The sequence below is a fragment of the Amblyraja radiata genome, chromosome 14 (genome assembly GCF_010909765.2).
Source record: "Amblyraja radiata isolate CabotCenter1 chromosome 14, sAmbRad1.1.pri, whole genome shotgun sequence".
Classification (NCBI taxonomy): domain Eukaryota; kingdom Metazoa; phylum Chordata; class Chondrichthyes; order Rajiformes; family Rajidae; genus Amblyraja; species Amblyraja radiata.
In genome coordinates, this window is record NC_045969.1 from 31,967,400 (window position 1) to 31,990,344 (window position 22,945).

The window sequence follows — 22,945 nt, forward strand, 5'->3', positions numbered from 1 at the left end:
AATGTGATAAAGGTATTTTAGTGATCAACTTATCTCTCAAAACGTTACCTGTGGTATGTTGGAACCTTGAGTTGAATCGGTTCTAGTCATCTAAATAGTTGCATGAGCATGTAAATAACAGCAGAACAAAATAAAACCCCAACATACACTCACGATTATGCAGCCAAGTAATAATCCAACTCAATTTACAAATTTGCAGTTGACACCACCGTCAAATAATGGTGAGACAGAGTACAGGAAGGAGATTGAAAACCTCGTAATCTGGTGTCAAGACATCTTTTCTCTCAATGTCAGTAAAACAAAGGAGATTGTGATCGACTTTAGGAAGCAAAGCAGTTCGGATACCTTGACAGAGCCGAAGTAGAGATGGTTGAAAGCTTCAAGTTGTTAGGAGTAAATATCACCATCAACAAAGTAAGCACACCAACGCCCTTCTACTTCCTTAGATGGCTTGGAAGTTTGGCATGTTCGCAGCAATTCTCACCGACTTCTACAGATGGGCCATAGAAAGCATTTTATCGGGATGCATCGCTGCATGGTTTGGGAAAGCTCCTTCTAAGATCGCAAGAAATTGCAGATAATTGTGGAAGCAGCCCAAACCGTCACACAAACCAACCTCCCTTCCATTGACTCCATCTGCACATCATGCTGCTTCAGAAAGGCCAACAACATAATCAAGGATGAGTGTTGTGCTGGGCACTCCCTCTACTCCCCGCTCCCATCAGGCAAGAGGTACAGAAGTGTGAAAACTCACACCTCCAGATTCAGAGGCAGTTTCTTCCGAGCTGTTATCAAGCAACTGAACCATCCAATCACCAATTATAGAGCGGCCCTAAGTTACCATCTACTCTATTGAAGACCTTCGCACTATCTTTAATCGGACTTTACTCGACTTTTTCTTGCATTAAACGTTATTCCCTTTATCGTGGATCTGTACACTGTGGATGGCTTGAGTGTAATCATGTACAGTATAGTCTTTCTGCTGACTGCAAAGTACTCAACAAAAGCTTTTCACTGCACCTTGATACACATGACAATAAAATAAAATAAACATTTTAAAACTGAAATTTAATTAGCAAGAAACTGCAGCTAATATGAGGTCATTTATTGGGAGATGAAGGACATAATTACAAATATTATTTGTAACAATCTCCACTATAAAACCATTAGAGGCAAGTTATTAACGTATCTGTAACTGAGCACATTTACAAATATATTAGAGACAAGTTGTCTTGGATGATATGGGGTGCCGTTGTTTTCATTCCTGTGCCTTGGGTTTTATATCATAATGGTACCTGGGGAGATAAAATGAGAAAATAAGCAAATGTCCAAACAAAATGATATACAGGCGATCACACTAGCTTGATCGAGTATAGCTGATCGAAATCATACTGTTTATAAAAAGACGACGTCTAGGTGCAGCTAACTTGTTAGCTTGTTCTAAAAAGACAGTCAGTCATTTCATGTGTAGGAAGGAACTGCAGATGCTGGTTTACACTGAAGATAAACACAAAATGTGTCCATCTTCGATGTAAACCAGATCTGCAGTTCCTTCCTACACATTTTGTCTGCTCCATTGCAAAAACTCAAGGAATGCCTACCTTGAAGCTCTCCTACTCACTCCGACGGGCATTCTGCGACACCCTCTCTCACTGCTTCACCTCTGTGCCTCTCTTTTCCCTCTCCCGACTCTCAGTCTGAAGAAGGACTTTGACCCAAAACGGCACCTGTTCCTTTTCTCCAGAGATGCTGCTTGACCCGCTGAGTTACTCCAGCACTTTGTGTCTCTCTCCAGTCATTTAATTGTTGTACAAGGAAAAGAAAGCTATAGTGCCCTCAATAATGTTTGGGACAAAGACCCATCATTTATTTATTTGCCTCTGTATTCCACAATTTGAGATTTGTAATAGAAAGAAAATAATGAGAGCTCTTAGCACCTAGTCTTTCCTCCAGTCTTTCCATAACCTTTGAAAACTTTTATTGCTGTTTTTTCAACATGAGGACCAAAGTTGTGCCAATGAAAGTCAAATAAGCCATTATGAGACTGAGAAACAAGAATAAAACTGTTAGAGACATCAGCCAAACCTTAGGCTTACCAAAATCAACTGTTTGGAACATCATTAAGAAGAAAGAGAGCAATGGTGATCTTAGTAATCGCAAATGGACTGGCAGGCCAAGGAAGACCTCCACAGCTGATGACAGAATAATTTTCTCTATAATAAAGAAAAATCCCCAAAACACAAGTCCAACAGATCAGAAACACTCTTCAGGAGTCAGGTGTGGATTTGTCAATAACCACAGTCCGCAGAAGACTCATGATCAGAAATACAGAGGCAAGATGCAAACCACTGGTTAGCCGCGAAAATAGGATGGCCAGGTTAGTTTGTCAAGAAGTACTGAAAGAGCAACCACATTTCTGAAAAAAGGTCTTGTGGCCAGATGAGACGAAGATTAACTTATATCAGAGTGATGGCAAGAGAAAAGTATGGAGGAGAGAACGAACTATACAAGATCCTCAGCATATCACATCATCTGTGAAACACGGTGGTGGCGGTGTTATGCACTAGGTACGCCGCATGATGGCAGCCTCTGCCTACAGTCTGTCTGTTTTTCCATCTTTTGTTATTTTTAGTCTGTTTAAAAAATATGTTTTGGAGTTTTTTAAAGTATTTTTATGTGGGGGAGGTGGGTAAGGTAAGGGGGAAACCGTTTCCCAGTCACTTCCTGACGAGGATGCGACTATTCTCCGAGTCGCATCCTCGCCACCCCCCCCACCAGGGATTGCCGTTTGAAGCTCCGGAGTGTTGGGCTTGCTGCTTCAACATCGGGGAGCTGTGGTTTGCGGAGTTCCCAGCCGTGGGCGGCGCTAACTTCAACATCGCGGAGTCCTGGGATGCCTTTGCTGAGAGCCGCCAGTGTGAATCTCCACCCAACTCGGCCTATGGACTTCGGGAGCCGCGGTCTCCGGTAAGAAGTGGCCGATTCGGAAGTCCAAGCCGCTGAGAGTGTTCTTCCGTTCCGACGTCGGAGTTCCATCATCCAGGCAAGAGGGCCTGAAATTCGGGCCGCCCGTAGCAGCGACTGCGGTGGGCTCGGGAGGCCCCGACCACGGGTGAACAATAAAGAGGAAGGATGACTGAACTTTGGTGCCCACTTTGTCCCAAACATTATTGAGGGCACTATAGTTTTCTTTTCCTTGTACAACAATTAAATGACTGGAGAGAGACACAAAGTGCTGGAGTAACTTTGATTCCACTGTGTGGGGATGTTTATGTTAAAGTCTATCGTGTGCTGTGTTCTTTTTTTATTCGTATGGCTGTATGGTGACCACAAATTTCACTGTACCAATTGGTGCATGTGACAATAAATGTATCTTGAATCTTGAAGGTACTGACTCACTTATCTTCATTGATGATACAACTGCTGATGGTAGTAGCATAATGAATTCTGAAGTGTATAGACACATCCTATCTGCTCAAGTTCAAACAAATGCCTCAAAACTCATTGGCTGGCGGTTCATTCAACAGCAAAACAATGATCCCAAACATACTGCTAAAGCAACAAAGGAGTTTTTTAAAGCTAAAAAATGGTCAATTCTTGAGTGGCCAAGTCAATCACCCAATCTGAACCCAATTGAGCATGCCTTTTATATTCTGAAGAGAAAACTAAAGGGGACTAGCCCCCAAAACAAGCATACGCTAAAGATGGCTGCAATACAGGTCTGGCAGTGCATCACCAGATAAAACACCCAGCAACTGGTGATGTCCATGAATCACAGACTTCAATCAGTCATTGCATGCAAAGGATATGCAACAAAATACTAAACATGACTACCTTCATTTACATGACATTACCGTGTCCCAAACATTATGGTGCCCTGAAATGGGGGGACTATGTATAACACTGCTGTAATTTCTTCATGGTGAAACAAAAATGTATAAAAATGGCCTTTATTAAAATCTGACAATGTGCACTTAAACCACATTTGATTTTTTTCTATTACAAATCTCAAATTGTGGAGTAAAGAGGCAAATAAATAAATGATGGGTCTTTGTCGCAAACATTATGGAGGGCACTGTACATGCATCCTACTAGAGAGATGCATTAGGTTTAATGATGCATTTCATTCACAGCGTGGAAACAGGCTTTTCGGCCCACCAAGTCCATGCCAACCATTGATCACCTGTACACTCGTTCCATGTTATCCCGCTTTCACATTCGACACACTAAGGGCAAGTTAGTGAAGGGCCAATTAACCTTCAAACCTGCCCCTCTTTGGAATGTGAGAGGAAACCAGAGCACTCAGAGGGAACCCATGTGGTTACAGGGAGAAGGTGCAAATTCCACACAGATAGCACCTGTAGTCAGGATCAAACCTGGGTCTCTGGTGCTGTGAGGCCAATATACAACATTATATTCATTATAGGCCTTTGAGTATATTCAGGACAGAGAATATCCTGTCCTGAATATACTCAACAATCATGCCTCCAAAGCTCTCAGGGACAGAATTCCAAAGGTTCACAACACTCCAGATAAAGGAAAATGTCTAATTTCCAGATAGTATTCAGTGACTGTTCTGACATGTCAGGGTCAATTAAACACAGTCGGAGATAAAGAAGCTTTATGTATCTTTGGTTAGGCTGCATTTTGGAGTATTGTGTGCAGTTCCGGTAGTCCCATTACAAGGAGGATGTGGAGGCTTTGGAGAAGGCGCAGACGTGGTTTACCAGAAAAATGCCTAGATTGGGGGGTATTAGCTAAATGGAGGTGTTGGACAGACGTGGAGCGCCGGAGGTTGCAGGGAAACCTGGTTGAAATATATAAAATTATGAGGTATAGAAAGGGTACAGTCAGAACCTGTGGTAAGTTTTTTGGCACGTTTTTTTATAGAGGGTGGTGAGTGCCTGGAACGTGCTGCCAGGGGTGGTGGTAGAGGCAGATTCAATAGTGACATTTAAGAGACATTTGGATAAGCACATGGATATGCAGGGAATGGAGGAATATGGATTATGTACAGGCAGATAAGAGTTGGTCTTGGCATCACGTTTGGAACATACATGTGTGACGAAGGACCTGTTCTTGTGATGTACTGTTCTTTGTTCTGTTAACTTGGTGAGACCAGGGATGCAGAGAAATTGTAACAAGAAGGATAGTTTCAGACTTTCAAAGTATTAGCAACAGTTCTGGGGAGGGAAAATCTGTTCTAAGCTGTACATAAACATAGCTGGAACCAAATCAAATGAATTTGGCAGGAGGAAGTGGGGAAATAAGAGCCAGTAACATGGGACTGAGAAAGTGTCTGGACAACAAAGAGACAAAAGCAACAGGAAATGCAGGAAGGGAACATGACTGAACGTTTCAGAGTTTTGCAAACATAAGAGAACAGAAATAGGAGGGACCACAATTATGTCAATGCAGGCACCGTTGCAAACAATATCTTTACAAGTGCAAATTACCACATCGGATTACTCTACAGTGGTTGTTATAGAAACTAGGATGCAACATGGATATCTTAAATAAAAACTGAAAATGGTGGAAATACTCAGCAGGTCTGGCTGCATCTGTGGGAAGAGAAACAGACAAGTGTTCAGGTTAAGTCTGAAGAAGGGTCCCGACCCAAAAGGTCGCCCATCCTTTCTCTCCAGTTATGCTGCCTGACCTGCTGAGTTACTCCAGCACTTCATGACTATCTTCAGGTTAAAGTCCCTTTAGAAAAAATGGGAAGGAGCCAAAAATATGTTTAAGCTGCAAGAAGGGTGGTGGAGAGGATTACATTGCAAACTAATTCCCAGATAACCTTGTTTACAGGAGACACAAGAGCCTGGAATTCTGAGCAAAAGGAACGTGCTGGAGAAACTCTGTGGAGAAAAAAATGGACAGACGAAGTTTCGGGTCAGGGCCCTTTTTCTTAAGAAGCCAGTCTTGCATGTCAGTGACAAATTCTATCAACTTGTTACCGACAATAGTCCCTGGCAAATGAATGGCATCCAATCTTGGAGTCACTCTGGAGCCAGAGATGAGTTTCAGAGTATTTCCATCTCTGGAACACTACTTGGACTCCATTTTGCCTTTGCTCATCTACAGCTGAAATGTATTGTCCCTGTAGCTGAAACGCATTACCTTCCACACTTGGTTATTGCAACACATTCCTGGTTGGTTTTCCTTTAGTTTAGTTTAGTTTCGATAGTTTATTGTCACGATTACCGATGTACAGTGAAAAGCTTTTTGTTTTGTGCTATCCAGTCAGCGGAAAGAATATACGATTACAATTGAGCCATCCAGAGTGTACAGATACAGGATAAAGGGAATAATGTTTTGTGCAAGATAAACTCCAGTAAATTCCAGTTAAAGATAGTCCAAGGGTCTCCTAAGAATACTCTCTTCAAAGTTGAGGTCAACTAAAACTCTTCTGCCTGACTTCTGAGTCCCTTCATCAGTCACCTTATATTCAACCACAATGACACTTAGTTACATAATGCCTTGATTTCTAAGAACATTACAAAAAAAATTTGAGAACAATAGTAGCAAACAACTCTATCCATACTTTAACTCATTTTAATAAATACTTTGTCTGAGAGTACAGACAAAAAAACATTGACCAGTGAGAAACAAGGTTCTACTGAGAATGAGGAACTTAAATCGTAATAGGAAAATTCATAGTATTAAAAGCAGATGAAACCTCTGGATCCTGAAACCTGAGGCCCAGGCACAATGCACTTTCTAAATAAAAAACAAACTTGGGTATTGAGATATTGGGTAGAGAGTACTTCTCTGGAGAACATGGATAGGACATGATCCACAGCCCTCCATATCCATTTGCCTGTCTAAAAGCCTCTGAAACGACACTATCGTATTGGCAAGGAATGATTAAAGGAAAGCTACCGTGAAACATTCACTGTCCACACCGCTTTAGAGGTTGACAGCATCTGAAGGTCATCACTATTTTCAGTCTTTATTTCAGCTTTCCAATATTTGCAGTATTTTGGTTTGATAGAAATGGGGAAACTTCGGGAGGAGAGTCTACATAGCTAAAGACTCGGGTGCTATTGATGGGTTAAAGGAAGTCAAAGGATTGGAACACTTCAGAAGGGATAAAGAGCTGAAAGAGAATGTAGTCAGGTGAAGCAGTGCAGTGGAGGGTCCAATGTACAAGCACAAGAAATGTGTTTCCAGAATGACCAGACTAACAGTAAATGTAATGCAAGATAGGGTTTAGCAGAGGGCAGAATAGAGGAAGTGGTTTTAGTGAAGATGGAACAGGATGTCACCTAAATCAGGGAAGTTGAGAGTAAATGGGCAATAGTGCTGAGAGCTTAAGGTAAGAGCAGAAACAGACAACACTGGACACGAAAATAAAAAGATTAATAAGGAACAACAAAGTGCTGGAAGAACTCAGTGGGTCAGGCAACATATGTGGAGGGAATGGACAGATGACGTTTCAGGTCTGACGTTTTGGACTGCAGACGTTTCCCACCCCAATACGACCTCTCCATTTCCTCCATGGATGCTGCCTGACCCGCTGAGATCCTCTAGCACTTTGTACTTTTGCTATTGCCTTCCAGCATCTGCAGTCTCTTGTGTCTCCAAATTAATAAGTAAAATAGATTTATTAAATGTGTAGATATATAATTTTGAAAATCGCTATTCTAATTTGTACCACAGGTAAGGTACTTGTAAGTTTCAGTTTATGACTTTGTATGTGAAAATTATCTTCGATTTGGAGCCTGACATTTATAGTGACTAAACAACATAGTTAGTGTACAAATGTTACTATGGCAAATACTTACTTGGCAATACGGATCAGCTGTGTACTACCTGCACAGCCCAAAAAGAAGTTTACAGCAAACAAACTCCAGTTCTTGGGAATAATCACCAGAGAGTATCTGGACCAAATCAAGCCTGTTGAAAATATAGATGTAGTTTTCATTCAGTTTGCATCAAAATATCTCCTATCTCCCAAAGGCAAGAATCCAGACTCTCATTCTTTCTCTATATCCCTACGACACATAAAATATTGAGCTTGGGTTAACTGCTCTCCAAATACACTAAACCCAAGAGTCCCTCCCTCATCCTTCAAGCCCAAGACTTCCTTTAACCCAAATCCTTGGACTTAAACAGCTTGCACGTTAAAGTCTGCTAGAGTATCACCTCTCCACCAATTCCAATATTGCTGGCCAGTAGGGGGGGGGGGGGCTTTCTGGAGCACGAGCATGGTATTGTGGGCCGAAGGGACTCGTTTCCAGAGGGCTAGTATTGACATTGTGGGCCGAATGGATTCTTGGGCTGGCAGTTCGGTCACTGAGACCACTCACACACTCACAAACACACACTCCCACTCATACACACACACACACTCACATACACACACACTCACACACTCACACAAACACATACACTCACAAACACATACGCACACACTCACTGACTCACACACCACATATATGGCAGTAAACGTTCTTGAATACTCACACGGCCTCTCCACTTTGAGGCTTCTGCAGTTAGCGGCACTTCCGCAATCAGCATGAGCTCTGCACTTACCGGAAATTACACAATCAGCGCGACCTGTCCACTAAGTGGAAGTCACGAAATGAGCGGGACTTTTGAACCAAACACAGTCGGACCTAATAAAGCATTTATTCCTTCAAAACACAGTTGTACCTAATAAAGCATTGCAGTTTCAAGCACAGGCAGGGCAGCAGGCCAAACAACTCATGGCATTGTCATTAAGGGCTAACAAATCATTTATTGCAAGAACATTGCAGACTCACAATTCAATTGATTCACAGCTTAGAATGAGAGTCGTGGCCTCTCCCTCGCGATCTTGCAGAGTGAATGAGTCACGTCCAGGCATCCGGGGTTTTATAGTCCTGCCCCCCGCCCCCCACCCCCCTGGACAGGCGAGAGGATTTCAAGGTTTTTTTAAACACTCATAACTTTTTTTTTTCATCGATGGGAAAAATACTCTGGGACTGTGAGTAAGATGGCCAAAAATCATAGCGATATATGGTAGCGTTTTTTTCTAAAATCAATACACAGCGCAGACAGGAAGTGGTCAAGATGAGACTTTTAATTATATAGATTAGTAGAGAAACTGCATAAGGGGGGTGAGGGTGTGATGAAGAGATTACTGATAACAATAATAGGTCATCTTTATCCATAACTTGTGGTTTGCAGATACAATTTCCAGTGTAATACTCTGCAGTCTCCCTGGACCTTTATGGTCCTGAAGTTCAATGTGATTATTCTTGTAACACAGCATTCGATCATATGTTCCTTGAAATGTAGGGGAAATGATAGGTGATTTAATTGGAGCTTCAGAGAGAGCTTTAAAGGTGAACTGCAGAGGTGTTATTTGTCCTGTGGAAAGACTATCATTTTTTACAAATAATTTTGGAATGTTTTAAAAGGTTTCTGAATGTAAGAAAGTCTATAGTTCTCACAAATGGAATGTGAATAGGGCAATTGCAAAATCAATCCAAAGATTGATGGCAATTTTATGACCAACAACAAAATAATGTATTTATATTGACCAGCAGAACAATGTGTTTTGAAGTACCTTCATGTTTATCAATGCCGAGGGATCACCTGCTTCAGATTTATTTCATTCCGTTGCATTACTAAGAATGCTACTTCTAATGCAAAATGTGTGTGTGTGGGAAGAAAAAAAGTCCCAAGGGTCTAATTAAATTTGGGTCATTATGTGGCAAAGAAAGCAAATCAAAATCTCATCAAAAGAATGAAATCATAGATGGAATAAATGTTAAACTAAATACATATTTTTAGGTTGAGAAGGGGAAGATTTAACTGGAAACTGAGGGGTCATTTATTCACAGAGAAGGCAGTAGGCATATGAACGAGCTGCCAGAGGAGGTAGTTGAGGAAATCTGAAGAAGAGTCTCGACCCGAAACGTCACCTATCCATGTTCTCTAGAGATGGTGCCTAACTTGCAGAGTAACACCAACACTTTTGTGTCCTGTAGTTGAGGAAGGTATCATAACTTAAAAGACACTTGGACAGGTACATGGAAAGGAAAGGTTTTGAGGGATATGGGTCAGGTGTGGGCAGGTGGGACTAGCATTGATGGGGCATCTTGGTTAGCATGGGCAAGTTGGGCTGAATGGCCTGTTTCTGAGCAGTATGATCCTGTGACATTAAAAAAGACCTTACAATACCTGTAGCACAGAGCACTCCTGATTGAGCTGGACTAAGTTTCTCCGGTGGTCGAGTCAAATCAGCTAATCCTGCAACGACTAAACTCTGTATAGAGAGGAGAGAAAGAAATAAAATCACACTTCTTTAACAATTTTTGAAAATTAATCAATAATATTTAATTGTTTAAATTGTAATCTTTCCAAGTGTTAGGAAAATGATTTTGCCAGCATCAAAGACTTTTTCAGTCACCTCGTATTCTGGGCTATCCACATGACAACATTACACCATACAAGCATCTGCTGTTGCATGGGCCTTGCTACTGGGGACCAGGATATTAAAATGGAAGAGCTACAGAAATCAGGTCTCTAGTTGGTATATCATCCAGTGGCAAATTGGGCACTTACAGCTGGCAGCAAGTTCCAGCCCAGTATTTTTTTTAAAGACTATTATTCTGCTTGATAATTTATTTAAAAATAAGTCAATTTTTGTTTTAGACTTTACCTTAGCAGGGAAGAAGAAGAACTACATGGGTTGATCTGGTAAGATATGTATTTCACCGAGCCTCACATATAAACTGACGTCCATCCACTTCTCTATATTTGACCAATAAATCCATTGTTAATACTCTTAACTGATTGGCTTATCTTTCTTTGGGGACTCTTCCATTGAAATTTCTACTTTCAAAATAATTTCATAACATCTAAAAGTTGTAACTAATCTGGGCCAACTAAACGTCATTAAGCAATATAAAGTGCATGACAACGCATTGGCACTATCATTTTTATTACAAGGATTTAAGATGACTGACTGTCTACCTTACAGCTCCACCTACATCAACCGACTCCAACTGGTCCAGAACGCAGCCGCCCGACTCATCACCAATACCAAATCCTGGCATCACATCACTCCAGTCCTCAAACAACTTCACTGGCTTCCCATCTCCCACCGGATCACCTACAAAATCCTGATCCTCACCTACAAAGCCCTCCACCATCTGGCCCCCCCATATCTCATTGACCTCCTCTCCCCCTACCAACCCTCACGGTCCCTCAGATCCACATCAGCCGGTCTCCTCTCCATCCACAAGTCCAACCTCCGCAGTTTTGGGGACAGAGCCTTCTCCAGGGCAGCTCCCAGGCTCTGGAACTCCCTCCCCCAACTGATCCGCAATTCCGTGTCCCTCACCATCTTCCAGTCCCGCCTCAAGACCCATCTCTTCACCTCTGCCTATCCTTAGCCCCACGTCCCCTTTCATCTGTGCATTAATTGCCTCATACTGTGTTTTGTATTGAATTCTGTCTTTACTTTGTGTACTAGTCATGTCTCTACTATTTATTTCATTCCCCTTACATGTTTTTCCTCTACATGCTCAATTTTTGTAAGGTGTCCTTGAGACTCTTGAAAGGCGCCCATAAATAAAATGTATTATTATTATTATTATTACCTTACAATATCTTAATGTTACTATTAATTATAGCATCCTAGTTTCTGCAATAGGATGGAACCAGGGCATCAATCGAGTTTAATTAGAATAGATTAAAGAATCCAAATCATTGTTTAAATTCTGTAGTAATGTGGTCACCGAATTATAATTAAGCTTTGCCATGACCGTTGATACATCATCATAGCCTATTGGCTGAATATAATGGAAATCTGTCATATTGGTCAGTTTGACATCGCAACAGCATAAAGTTTTAGAGTATGTTAATAAAAACACTACTACTATTACTACAATGACAACATTTAAAAGACATTTGGGTGGGTATGAGGGATATGGGCCAAATGTGGGCATCGTGTAGCCAGTGATTCCCAAAGTTTTGATACCCGTGTACCCCTTCGTAAATGTTCGTAAGCATCTTGTACCCCTCGTAAAAAACAATCTTATTTCATTGTAAAAGGTAATACTAACCTATTCCCCGCTATTTTAACTAAAGCATCTCACTCGTGATATTATCAAATAATTGAGCACTTTTATTGATATCTACTTAACCATCTTAGCTAAAACATTTACCCACGACCATATGAAGTGCAAACCATTCGGTCAAGTGAGGCTGAACGAAATTTACGAGTTGTAGTCAGTGTTGGAGTGATAATATTTTAAGTGCCGGAGCTGTCAAACAGGGGCGTCATTTCAGGTTTTGCTTGTGGGGGGGGGGGGGGGGGGGGGGGGGAAGGCAAGCTAGTCTCCCGAGAGGGTCAAACAAGATAATAGCCTATTACTACATCCCAGTGTATAACTGGCACAATAAAACATATAATTATTTAATAATATGCCAAAATATTGCACGTTGCACTCACTAATTATCATGAAATATAACTATCAAGCAAGTAAAGAAAAATACGTTTTTTTGCAGAGGTGCCAGCCCGACACCAACTCGCCCTGACTCTCCCGCAGCTCTGGGCCTTCACACATACACTCACACACACACACGCACTCAGTCACACTCACCCACTCACTCACTCGCACACCACAGGCCTCCACCAGTGACTCCGCCGACCTTCGCCTCTCCACCGGCCACCAGCGGGCCAGAGAAGTCACCTCACCAGAGTTCCAGGCTCAGCACCAGGCCCACAACCTCCACGATGCAGACAGCAAATGGTCTGACTCTGCTGGGTCCTATTGCTCTTCCCCCCCTCCCCCCCCACAGGGAACTCCAGTAGTGATGGGTCTTCCACTTTCCCCTCTTTTAACCAGGTTACCCCAACCAAAAGAGAGTTAAAATTCCCTCTTTTGGCTTTTCTTTACAGAGGTGCCGAAGTGATCCGGTGAGTTCAGGCAGTACCCCTGAGTTGTCGTGCGGGAGTCTGCAAACTACCCAAATACAGCAGCTATCCCAACCTTAGTAGGAGAAATCATACGAAATATATAATTTATTGGCAAATATGTATGTATAAAATAATCTGTAACCACAGTAATTTTTTCTAATAATGAATCTATGTTTCAGTAGTACATAGCTGAAAATTGTCGTGTACCCCCGAAGACCTTTCGCGTACCCTACGCGTACCCCACTTTGGGAAACATTGGTGTAGACCAAACACAGGCAGCTGACACTTGTGTAGATGGGGCATCTTGGTTGGCATGGACAGGTTCGGCTGAAGTGCCTGTTTCTGTGCTGTATGACTCCATTTGGAGTACAAATTTGGAATGGAATGGAATACTTTATTGTCACATGTGACAAGGCACAGTTAATTTTTTTGCTTGCATACACAAGGTATACAAATAGCAGCCACCTACGGCACTGACAAAGTTACAAAGTACGGCGGCTCCTCCTTTGTTCTCCCCCCTCAACCCCCTCCCTCCCCATTGTTTTTCCCCCTTCCTCACGACGGTCCGGCACAGGGCATTTATTTTATCACATCAGAATGTTCTGAATCAATGTGTCAGAACAACCATGCAAAAGGTGTGCTGTTCAGAATCGGTTAGTCTATTGGGAATTACACTTGTGCCAAATCTCTAAACTGGTTGTAACTTGATACTCACACATTTCATGATTGGTGACCAGAAAAAAACAGTACGAGGACCTGGAAACAAAAGATCAACAAAATTAAGTAGTAATGGTTTTATATTTCCAGAATGAAATTTAATCTAAGTGTTTATTTCTGTAAGGCGATTGTGCACGATAACAGTGTGGAACATCGCAAACTGCAAGAGGGTTTGTGAAGGGTCAAAACAAGGCAGGTTTTCTGAATATTCCTTGGGATGTTGGGGGGAAACCAACACAACCCTCACCATTTCCAGACTGTCATTTATTCCAATAGGTTTCACCCTTGTATGTACTGTGGCCAAATCTTCACTGGGGCAAACAGACGACTGATAACATATTACAAAATGATTTCAGGAGAAAGTATAAAAATTACCACTGAAAAAAAAATCAAGTTCTCTTATGATAACAGACAGCAAAACCCATTGCTCTCGAACTTTATACAACACACTTTTGCCGGCCAAAAAAGAATTTGCTTCGATTCCCCCACCAGGCAGCCAGCAGAGCTAGGAATAGTCGCCTGAAACTTACAATGCAGCAACAGTAGGGATTTTACCAGCCAGATTTTTACAGCACTAACAGAGAGCATGCTCAACAAACCAAACGAAATAAGCCTTCCAAAAAATCAGTATAATAAACTTGCTGTAAAGTGAATTTCATTTGTATCCACTACTTCCTTTGGCTTGCACTATTCTGGTCTGGTTTACTTTGTAATTTATTGTATTTTTATTTGTTGTATTTAATGTGGCTGTAAAGCTACAGCAAGTAAGAATTTCATTGTCACTCGTGACTCTCTCAGCTCTCTTAACCAGTAATTTCATCAGAAATTAAAGCCTACATATCTGTTTTCTATATATATCCAGGTTACAGTCACACCAACATTAGAAATGTGAACATGTGATAATAATAATGATGAGGTATGAAAAAATTTAAATGTTTGAATTCATTTCTGTTTGTAAATACCCCAAGATTTTCATTTTACGATTTTGAACGCATGGAATTTTAAGTAGCATTGGTTTGTGGTACAAATAGATAAAAAATAATTATACATATATTATATATCAAGAGAATTGTGAAGAGAATTTATAAAACAATTGCCAGTAAATTCATATAGCTTATCATATTGGAAAGCCATCCACAAATAATTAAATGAAAGTATATTGGAAATAGTCTGTTTGTCTGACAGAAATAATTCACACATTGTTGTTTTGAAAAAATTGGAAATACAGGAAAACCCAAAAAGCATTCAAAAATGTCATGATCTGAAAGAACAAGTATGGAGATACATAGCAGTGGGATGTAATAGGCTTGAAGTAGTGTGTGATTAGGGCTCGGGCTCGGGTAAGTTTCAGGGGAATACAGTGTGGGAACCAGTACACTGGTAAGTTTCAGGGGAATACAGTGTGGGAATCAATGCACCAGTGAGTTTCAAGGGAATACAATGTGGGAATCAGTGCACCAGTGAGTTTCAGGGGAATACAGTGTGGGAATCAGTGCATCAGTGAGTTTCAGGGGAACAGTGTGGAAATCAGTGCACCAGTGAGTTTCAGGGGAACAGTGTGGAAATCAGTGCACCAGTGAGTTTCAGGGGAACAGTGTGGAAATCAGTGCACCAGTGAGTTTCAGGGGAACAGTGTGGAAATCAGTGCACCAGTGAGTTTCAGGGGAATACAGTGTGGAAATCAGTGCACCAGTGAGTTTCAGGGGAATACAGTGTGGAAATCAGTACACCAGTGAGTTTCAGGGGAATACAGTGTGGAAATCAGTACACTGGTGCGTTTCAAGGGAATACAATGTGGGAACCACACTGGTGAGCCTCTTTTTATTTATTTATTTATTAGAAGTAGGCATATTATAAAATGTAGTTACATATTATAGTAAAAAAACTTTTCATATACATCAGTCATACATTATTAAAATTTTCCATTATCAATTACTTCTGCTTCTAGTGTTTTTATTTTTTATAGAAAGAGGGAAAAAGAGAGGGTAGAAAGTTACAAATAAAAAAGAAAGAAAAAAAAAAAAAAAACACAACAGAAAAACAAGGGAGGTGGAATGGGTTACCTGTAATACGTCAATGGAGATAGGTTCGTAGGTTATAAAGTATAGCTTTTCATCTGTTCCTGAGTTCAAGTTTCAGTTGGGTCCTCGTGCTGTGCCAATCTATCCCTTCAGATAGTTAATGAATGGAGCCCAGATTTTATGGAAAATATCTTGTTTGTCCATTAAGACAAGTCTAATTCTTTCTAAGTATAGGGTCTCCGACATTTCCGTAATCCACATTTTAATTGTGGGGGTTGTAGGGCCTTTCCAAAATTTTAATATTAATTTTTTTCCGGTTATTATACTGTAGTTGAGGAAATTTCTTTAGTTTGTTGTGAGTGTTAAGCTTTGTTCTGATATTCCAAGTATTATTAATTTTGTGTCTGGGTCCAGTTTTGTATTAATAACTTCTGAAGTTATTTCAAAAATATCAGTCCAGAAATGTTTAAGTTTTATACAGTTTGCAAACGTATGTGTTAAATTAGCCTCTAGATGTAGACATTTATCACAAATAGGAGAGATTTGTGGGAAGATTCTATTTAGTTTTATTTTAGAGTAGTGTAGTCTATGTAAGACCTTGAATTGTATTAAAGTATGTCTGGCATTTAATGAACATTGATGTATTTGTTGTAAACTTTCGTCCCACATATCTTTCGTGATAGGGTGACCTATTTCATTTTCCCCATTTGTATCTATATGGTTCGGTCGGTGGTACCTCGTTGTTTAGTAGGGTGTTATAAATATAAGCTATTAGTTTTTCAGTATTAGGATGCTTGTTCAGACATTCATCAAGAATTTCTGATTCCCTATTCCTGTAGACTTGTGTATTAGATTTAACATAATCTCTAATTTGTAGATATCTGAAGAAATTATTTGAGTGCAGTCCATAATTCTGTTGTAACTCTTGAAATGAAAGAAAAGTACCTTTCCCATAAAGATGTCCTATATTTTTGATTCCATAATTTTTCCATTGTGTGAAACCTTTGTCCATAAAGGATGATTTGAATAAAGGATTATTTACAATGGGAAGGCAGAGTGGTATATTATTCAATTTTAAATCTTTTTTTATTTGTTTCCAAATTCGTATTCCACTATGTATTATGGGGTTTTCTTTATAGGTTTTTTTGTGCAGTTTTGTGGGGGCAAATATGATCGGTCCAATTTCAAAAGGTAGACAGTCTTCCTTTTCCATCATTAGCCAATCTGGTTGTTGATCCATTTCTTCCAGCCAGAAATTCATGTTTTTAATACGGACTGCCCAAAAATAAAATAAGAAATTTGGCAAAGCCAAACCTCCATTTATCTTTGATTAACATAAATGTTTTTTACTTATTCTATGATTCTTATAATCCCAGACAAAGCTTGTAACAATGGAATCGACTTTTTTGAAAAAAGTTTTTGGGATATATATCGGAATTAATTGAAGTAGGTACAGCAGTTGCGGTAAAAAAATCATTTTTATAGCATTAATTCTCCCAAGCATAGAAATGGGGAGTGTTTTCCAGTATTGAATATTCTTATGTAGTTTATTCAGTAAGGGTGGGAAATTTAGTTTAAATAAAGAGGTATATGTCTTAGTTACATAGATTCCTAAGTATTTAAATTTATCTTTAACTATTTTAAAAGGGGATTGTTGTATTGTATGTAAATTGAATTTTGTTATTGGCATGATTTCGCTTTTATTCCAATTAATTCTATATCCCGAAAACTGACCAAATTGAGTTATTAGATTTAATAGGTTTGGAATACTAGTTTCTAATTTTGTAATATATATTAGTATATCATCTGCATATAAGGAGATTTTATTCCTTGTGTCTCTAGTATTGTATCCAAATATTCCTGGATGGTTTCTAACGCTTTCTGCTAGGGGTTCGATTGCAAGAGCAAATAATAGTGGGGATAGTGAGCATCCTTGTCTACAGCCTCTAGAGAGATTAAATTTAGTTGATAACATTTTGTTTGTTAATATTCTAGCTGTTGGATTAGAATATAACAATTTAACCCATGTACAGTACTTCTCTCCTAGTTGAAATTTTTCCATCACCGAAAATAAATATGGCCATTCTACCTGGTCAAATGCTTTTTCAGCATCTAACGAGATAATTGCTAGCTCTGCGTTAGGGATTCTATTGGAGTATATAATATTAAATAATCTTCTCAGATTATAAAATGAATACCGTTTGGGGATAAACCCTGTTTGGTCGGGATGTATTAATTTGCTGATCACTAAGCTCAATCTATTAGATAGAATCTTAGTTAATATTTTCTGATCAGTATTTAAGAGGGCTATAGCTCTGTATGAACCTGGGTCTTCAAGATCCTTGTCCGTTTTTGGTATAAGTATGATTGTAGATTCATTTAGAGTTTCTGGGAGTTTCTGTTGAGTATAAGCGTATTTGTACATTGTCTGTAGGCGTGGGGAAAACAAATCATAATTTTTTTAATAAAATTCCGAATTTAGACCATCGGGTCCAGCAGACTTTCCGTTTTTTAAGGATTTTATTGATTCTTCAATGTCTTTTATCGTAATTTCAGCCCCTAGCAATTCTCTCTCTTTCTGATCTAGACCCGCAAACTTACAATTCTGTAAAAATGTTTCCATTCCCGTTGATTGTTCTGTTATTTTAGATGAATACAATTTTTGGTAGTATTGTAGAAATCTATCATTAATATCTTTAGGCAGTGTTAATGTTTCTCCCTTGTCTGTTCTAATTTTGTATATTGTTTTTTCCCCATCCAATTTGCGAAGTTGACGCGCTAATAGTTTTTGTGGTTTGTCACCAAATTTAAAATTTAATTGTTTTGTATGTTGATAAAGTTTTATAACTTGGTCTGAATAAATCTTGTTTAATTTATATTTCAATACTGCAATTTTATTGTGTTTTATCGTGGATGGTGCTGCTGCATTTTCTGTGTCTAATTGCTTTATTTCCATTTCCAGTTTCTGTTGTTTGGCCCTATTCTCTTTATTAAAAAATGATTGGGAAGAAATTAATGCTCCTCGTACAAATGCTTTAAATGTTTCCCAAAGAAGGGAAGCAGAGATTTCAGGGCTATCGTTAGCCTCAAAAAACATTTTAATCTGTTTTACTAGGTATTCATTACATGACTTATCTTTTAAGATTTGGGGATTAAATCTCCATTGTGACTGTGTCTCTGCCATTCCGTTTACTTTGATCATAAATGTTAATGGAGCGTGGTCTGAGATTATGATGTTATGATATTGTGAGTTATAGGTAAATGGGATAAGTTTTGAATCTACTAAAAAATAGTCTATCCTTGAGTAAGTTTTATGTACTGGTGAGTTTCAATGCGGTACAGCGTGGGAATCAGTGCACCGGTGAGATTTAGTGCAATGGGACAACACAGGCACCAGTGAGTTTTAAAGGAGCACAGGAAACATCACTCAGTGAATCAGATGCTAAAATCAGTGTTTTAATGTACAATACTCTCTTGTCTGTTTACCTCAAATCACTTATATAACTTTTAAATGGCTATGGCTCAAGCCCTGTGGTTTCAGGTATCCACTATCTGTGTGGATTTTGCACATCCTTTCTGTGACACCTTGGGGTTCTCCCAAATGCTCAGGTCTTCTTCTCCCTCCAAGCGTGTGCTGGTAGTTTATTAAACTACTGTAAATTGCCCCTTAGTGTAGGGAGGTGGGAAAGGATCAAAGAGGATGAGGAACGTGTAAGATAATAAGTTGTGGTACAGGAAGTAAGGGGGGCTCAGAATAATGGGCCTCATTCTATGTCATCATAAGAGAGATATTTGTTACACTATTGATTACTGCATGAAAATAACCTGCTTATTCTTACGTTTTGATTTTCCATTCAAAATTACACATTGACTAAGTCTCAACATATAACCTGAAGGATCTGTTTCCATGCTCCTTATTGATCCAGCATTTTCTCTGCTACTGATGTCAAGTTAACAGACCCATATTTCCCTATTCTTTCATCTCCCTCTTAAATGTAACCTGATTATTTATTTATTTCAAGTTACACGGCCATTTTAAAATACAAGGAATCCTTGAAGGTCAAAACATTACTTCAATAGTAATCTGCTTTAAAAGTGCTGGAGTAACTCAACAACTCAGGTAACATCTCTGGAGGACATGGAAAGGCATCGTTTCGGGTCTGAACCGTTCTTCAGTTACTACAGCACTTTGTGTCTTTTTTTGGAGACAGGCACCTGCACTTCATTGTTTCTAGCAAGTACAGGGCTTTGTCTTATTTGTCCCAGTGTTATTTCTTTAATTATTATTTTTTTTAAATTCTGTAGAAATGTGTTCTGTTCTCTCCAGGCTCCTGATTTCCCATTACTTTTAATTTCTTTTCTGGGTGGCTTTTCTTTGTCTTTCAAAGGGCAGGTTCAAAGTATTAGTTTAGAGCTTCCCAAGTAGCTTCACATAAACAATGGCTATGCTTGTTGCTATTCAATGACACAAAGTTACTTTATTAAGGAGAGGGACTGGGTAAATCGGCAAGCAAAAGAAACACATCCAATTGAAGGACTGATAATTAATTGTCATTGTTCAATTAATGAGTATTTAGATACATTAACTCAGAAATAGCATCACAAAAAGCTTCAAAGATACCTTGATGACCTGGAGCAATGACCAAGTCAATGATGATTTCTGATAAATTCTGGAAAATCACTATGTGCTATTCTCCAAAAGAAACAAGCACAAGGAACAGGAATCGAGGTTTGAGCTGCTGTCAAAACCAGCAGAGAGTAGATGTTTCTGAGCATACTTTCCAAAGGAATATGACTTGAACATCGATAACATAACAGCCATGGTATCAGCCACGTGGGCTAACTACGAGTCCTCTGAAGAAAGAAGCACAAAGCAACTCCATGACTTTCCTCAGATAGTTAAAGACCTTACATCTAGTCCTGGAATACAGATTGATGCACTGCAAGTCCACCACAAACTGAAAGGCAACAAAAACGAGCGACAGCTAAGCAGTAAAGAACAATGCATTTCCACCCATGCTTTATCTACCCAACCTGTAAACAGATGGATTCCAAACCATGCAACTGGACGGCAAAAATAAAAAGAAAGCGAGAAAGCAAGGGACCAAGACAATGACACTTACAAGGTGAGGAAGAGAGTAAGCAAAAATGTTACTAATTTAGGCAAAGGCCCAATAGGTGTTTTAGAAAGATTTTGCTTTGGCCTATTGGATTTGTACTAATATTTGACAGGAAAGTTGCTGGGTTCTATATTTTTTGTTGAAATACAAGTAGGTTAAAACAGAATCACTAGTGTGTAGCATCATGGTATCGTAAAAATACTTCCCATACTTTCTTAAAGATGCCTGCTGAACCGAGGAAGCCATGTAGCCCATTGTCCATATGCTGGAATGTTGCTCATTTGTCAAATTGTTCACTTTAGACTTGGAAATGCACAAATATGGCAATAAATTTCCCACCACTTGCTTTATTTACCACTGGCCAAATACAGTGCCTTCCATAATGTTTGGGACAAAGACCCATCATTTATTTATTTGCTTCTGTACTCCACAATGGTTTGTAATAGAAAAAAGTCATGTAATTTCTACATGGTGAAACCAAAATGTATAAAAATGGTCTTTAATAAAATCTGACAATATGCACTTGTAACCACACGTGATTTTTCTATTACAATGCTCAAATTGTGGAGTACAGAGACAACAAAATAAATGATGGGTCTTTGTCCCAAACATTATGGAGGACACTGTATGTGCAGGCCAAACGCAATATAAAAACATTTACAGATTCGTGGCGATTTCAATTCAGCTCAAATAATATGTAATCCACATCTTTTCATTCTTGGCAAGGACCTATATTTTTTATTTGTCAAAGACAAAGCTTAAAATCAATATTCTATAAAGAATCCCGAACACATACTTGACAAGATTACACAATTATCCAATCCGTGAATTGGGAACTGTCTTAACTCTATAATATTGAGGATATTTTTTTGCTAAACGTAGCATATAAAAACATTCTTTAAATTGATTTTTTTTTTCAAAGCAGGGCAAGGTCAACGTGCACTTTACAACCAATAATTAAAGTGAACAATAAAATGTGGTCGGTTTTCTTTTCCGCACCTTTACTGAGCCTCAGGTAGCATCCTGAAATGTGAAAGCAGCAGCCGTGAAGCCGGTCTGATCACATGCGATTGAGCATCCAAGATGTTGATGTCGGGGTTGCTGCAACGTTTGGTTCAAGGGGGAACAAGGCGCGGCAAGCATTTAGTGACGGCGGAACCATCCTCCTCCGCCGGCTCTGGGGCGCACTTTTCCACCGGACATTTCTGAAGCAACTACACGTATAAAACCCACCGCCAATGTCAACCTACCTGCCGGGTGATCGTAGAAAGGCCTCATCCTGGGGGGCAGCATTAACCCGATCTTGTCCATCACCCGGTGGTAATTGGCTCTGAGGCCCGTCACTGCCATCTTTCACGCGGTTAATCAGCCGGTCGATAAATATCTGATCAACACCGCGCAGGATGGCGAGAGTTGGGAGAGTTATGGCCCGCTAGACGCGTCCTACAAGTTTGTCCTCCAAGTCAAAGTCCTCTATGATCTTTGCACCAAGTCCCTGAGCAAACAGTTGACGTCCAGGTGACAGCGCGGTGCAGGGGGGGCGGGCGGGCGACGACAGCTCCTGTCACGCCAGCTCCTCCTCCCCACGTCGATTGGATCTGGGATATGTCTATCAGCCGCTTTGATTGCGTTGGGGAGAGGGCATCCAATGGGGGATGTGGGCGTGGAGGAGATGGGCGGGTCACTATGATCCCGCCCACATTCTCTCCCTGCTCCCGTCCATATCTTACCCCCAGCCCGAGGCTGATTGGCTCTGCAATACGTCAATCACCACGCAGAGGCATCTAATGGCGTCCCGGGGTTGGGGTTAGTGGGCGGGGCTACAGTAGCCTGTCAGACAGCAAGTTCCTGATCCGCTCCCTCGTCCTCCTGCGCCCGCCCCCCTACGTCTATTGGCTCTAGGATACGCAATCACTCTCGTTGCTCAGCGTTGTGGAGGAGCCGTCCAATGGCCTACAGGCATGAGAGAAGTGGGCGGGACCGGGCTAACCTGCCAACCACTGACAACCTGCCCTACACCTCCCTCCCGCGCCCTCCCCTACTATGTCCATTGGCTGTGCGATACGTCAATCATCGTTGTTGACCAGCGTTGTGAGGAGGTACATCAAATAGCGTGCGAGCATGTGGGCAGTGGGCGGGACCAGGGTCAACCTGTCACTAACCACCTG

General features: G+C 40.3%; 1 protein-coding gene across 1 annotated transcript; it reads right to left on the reverse strand.

Annotated features, from left to right (window-relative positions):
* Window positions 1-1,072: 1,072 nt before the first annotated feature.
* mpc2 (mitochondrial pyruvate carrier 2) lies at window positions 1,073-22,236 on the reverse strand. Its single transcript, XM_033033039.1, has 5 exons — window positions 22,028-22,236; window positions 13,635-13,675; window positions 10,174-10,258; window positions 7,788-7,899; window positions 1,073-1,295 (listed from the first exon to the last, which is right to left on the reverse strand). The coding sequence occupies exons 1-5, from the start codon at window positions 22,125-22,127 to the stop codon at window positions 1,259-1,261; spliced, it is 375 nt and encodes a 124-aa protein (XP_032888930.1). The 5' UTR covers window positions 22,128-22,236; the 3' UTR covers window positions 1,073-1,258.
* Between the last annotated feature and the right edge of the window lie 709 nt (window positions 22,237-22,945).

Coding starts and splice junctions, on each gene's coding strand:
- mpc2 (XM_033033039.1), bottom strand. CDS start 22,127: ATGGCAGTGACGGGCCTCAGAGCCAATTACCACCGGGTGATGGACAAG. Junction 13,676..22,027: donor TTTCTACGATCACCCGGCAG/GTAGGTTGACAT, acceptor TTTTGTTTCCAG/GTCCTCGTACTGTTTTTTTC. Junction 7,900..10,173: donor AGGAGTGCTCTGTGCTACAG/GTATTGTAAGGT, acceptor TATTTTCAACAG/GCTTGATTTGGTCCAGATAC.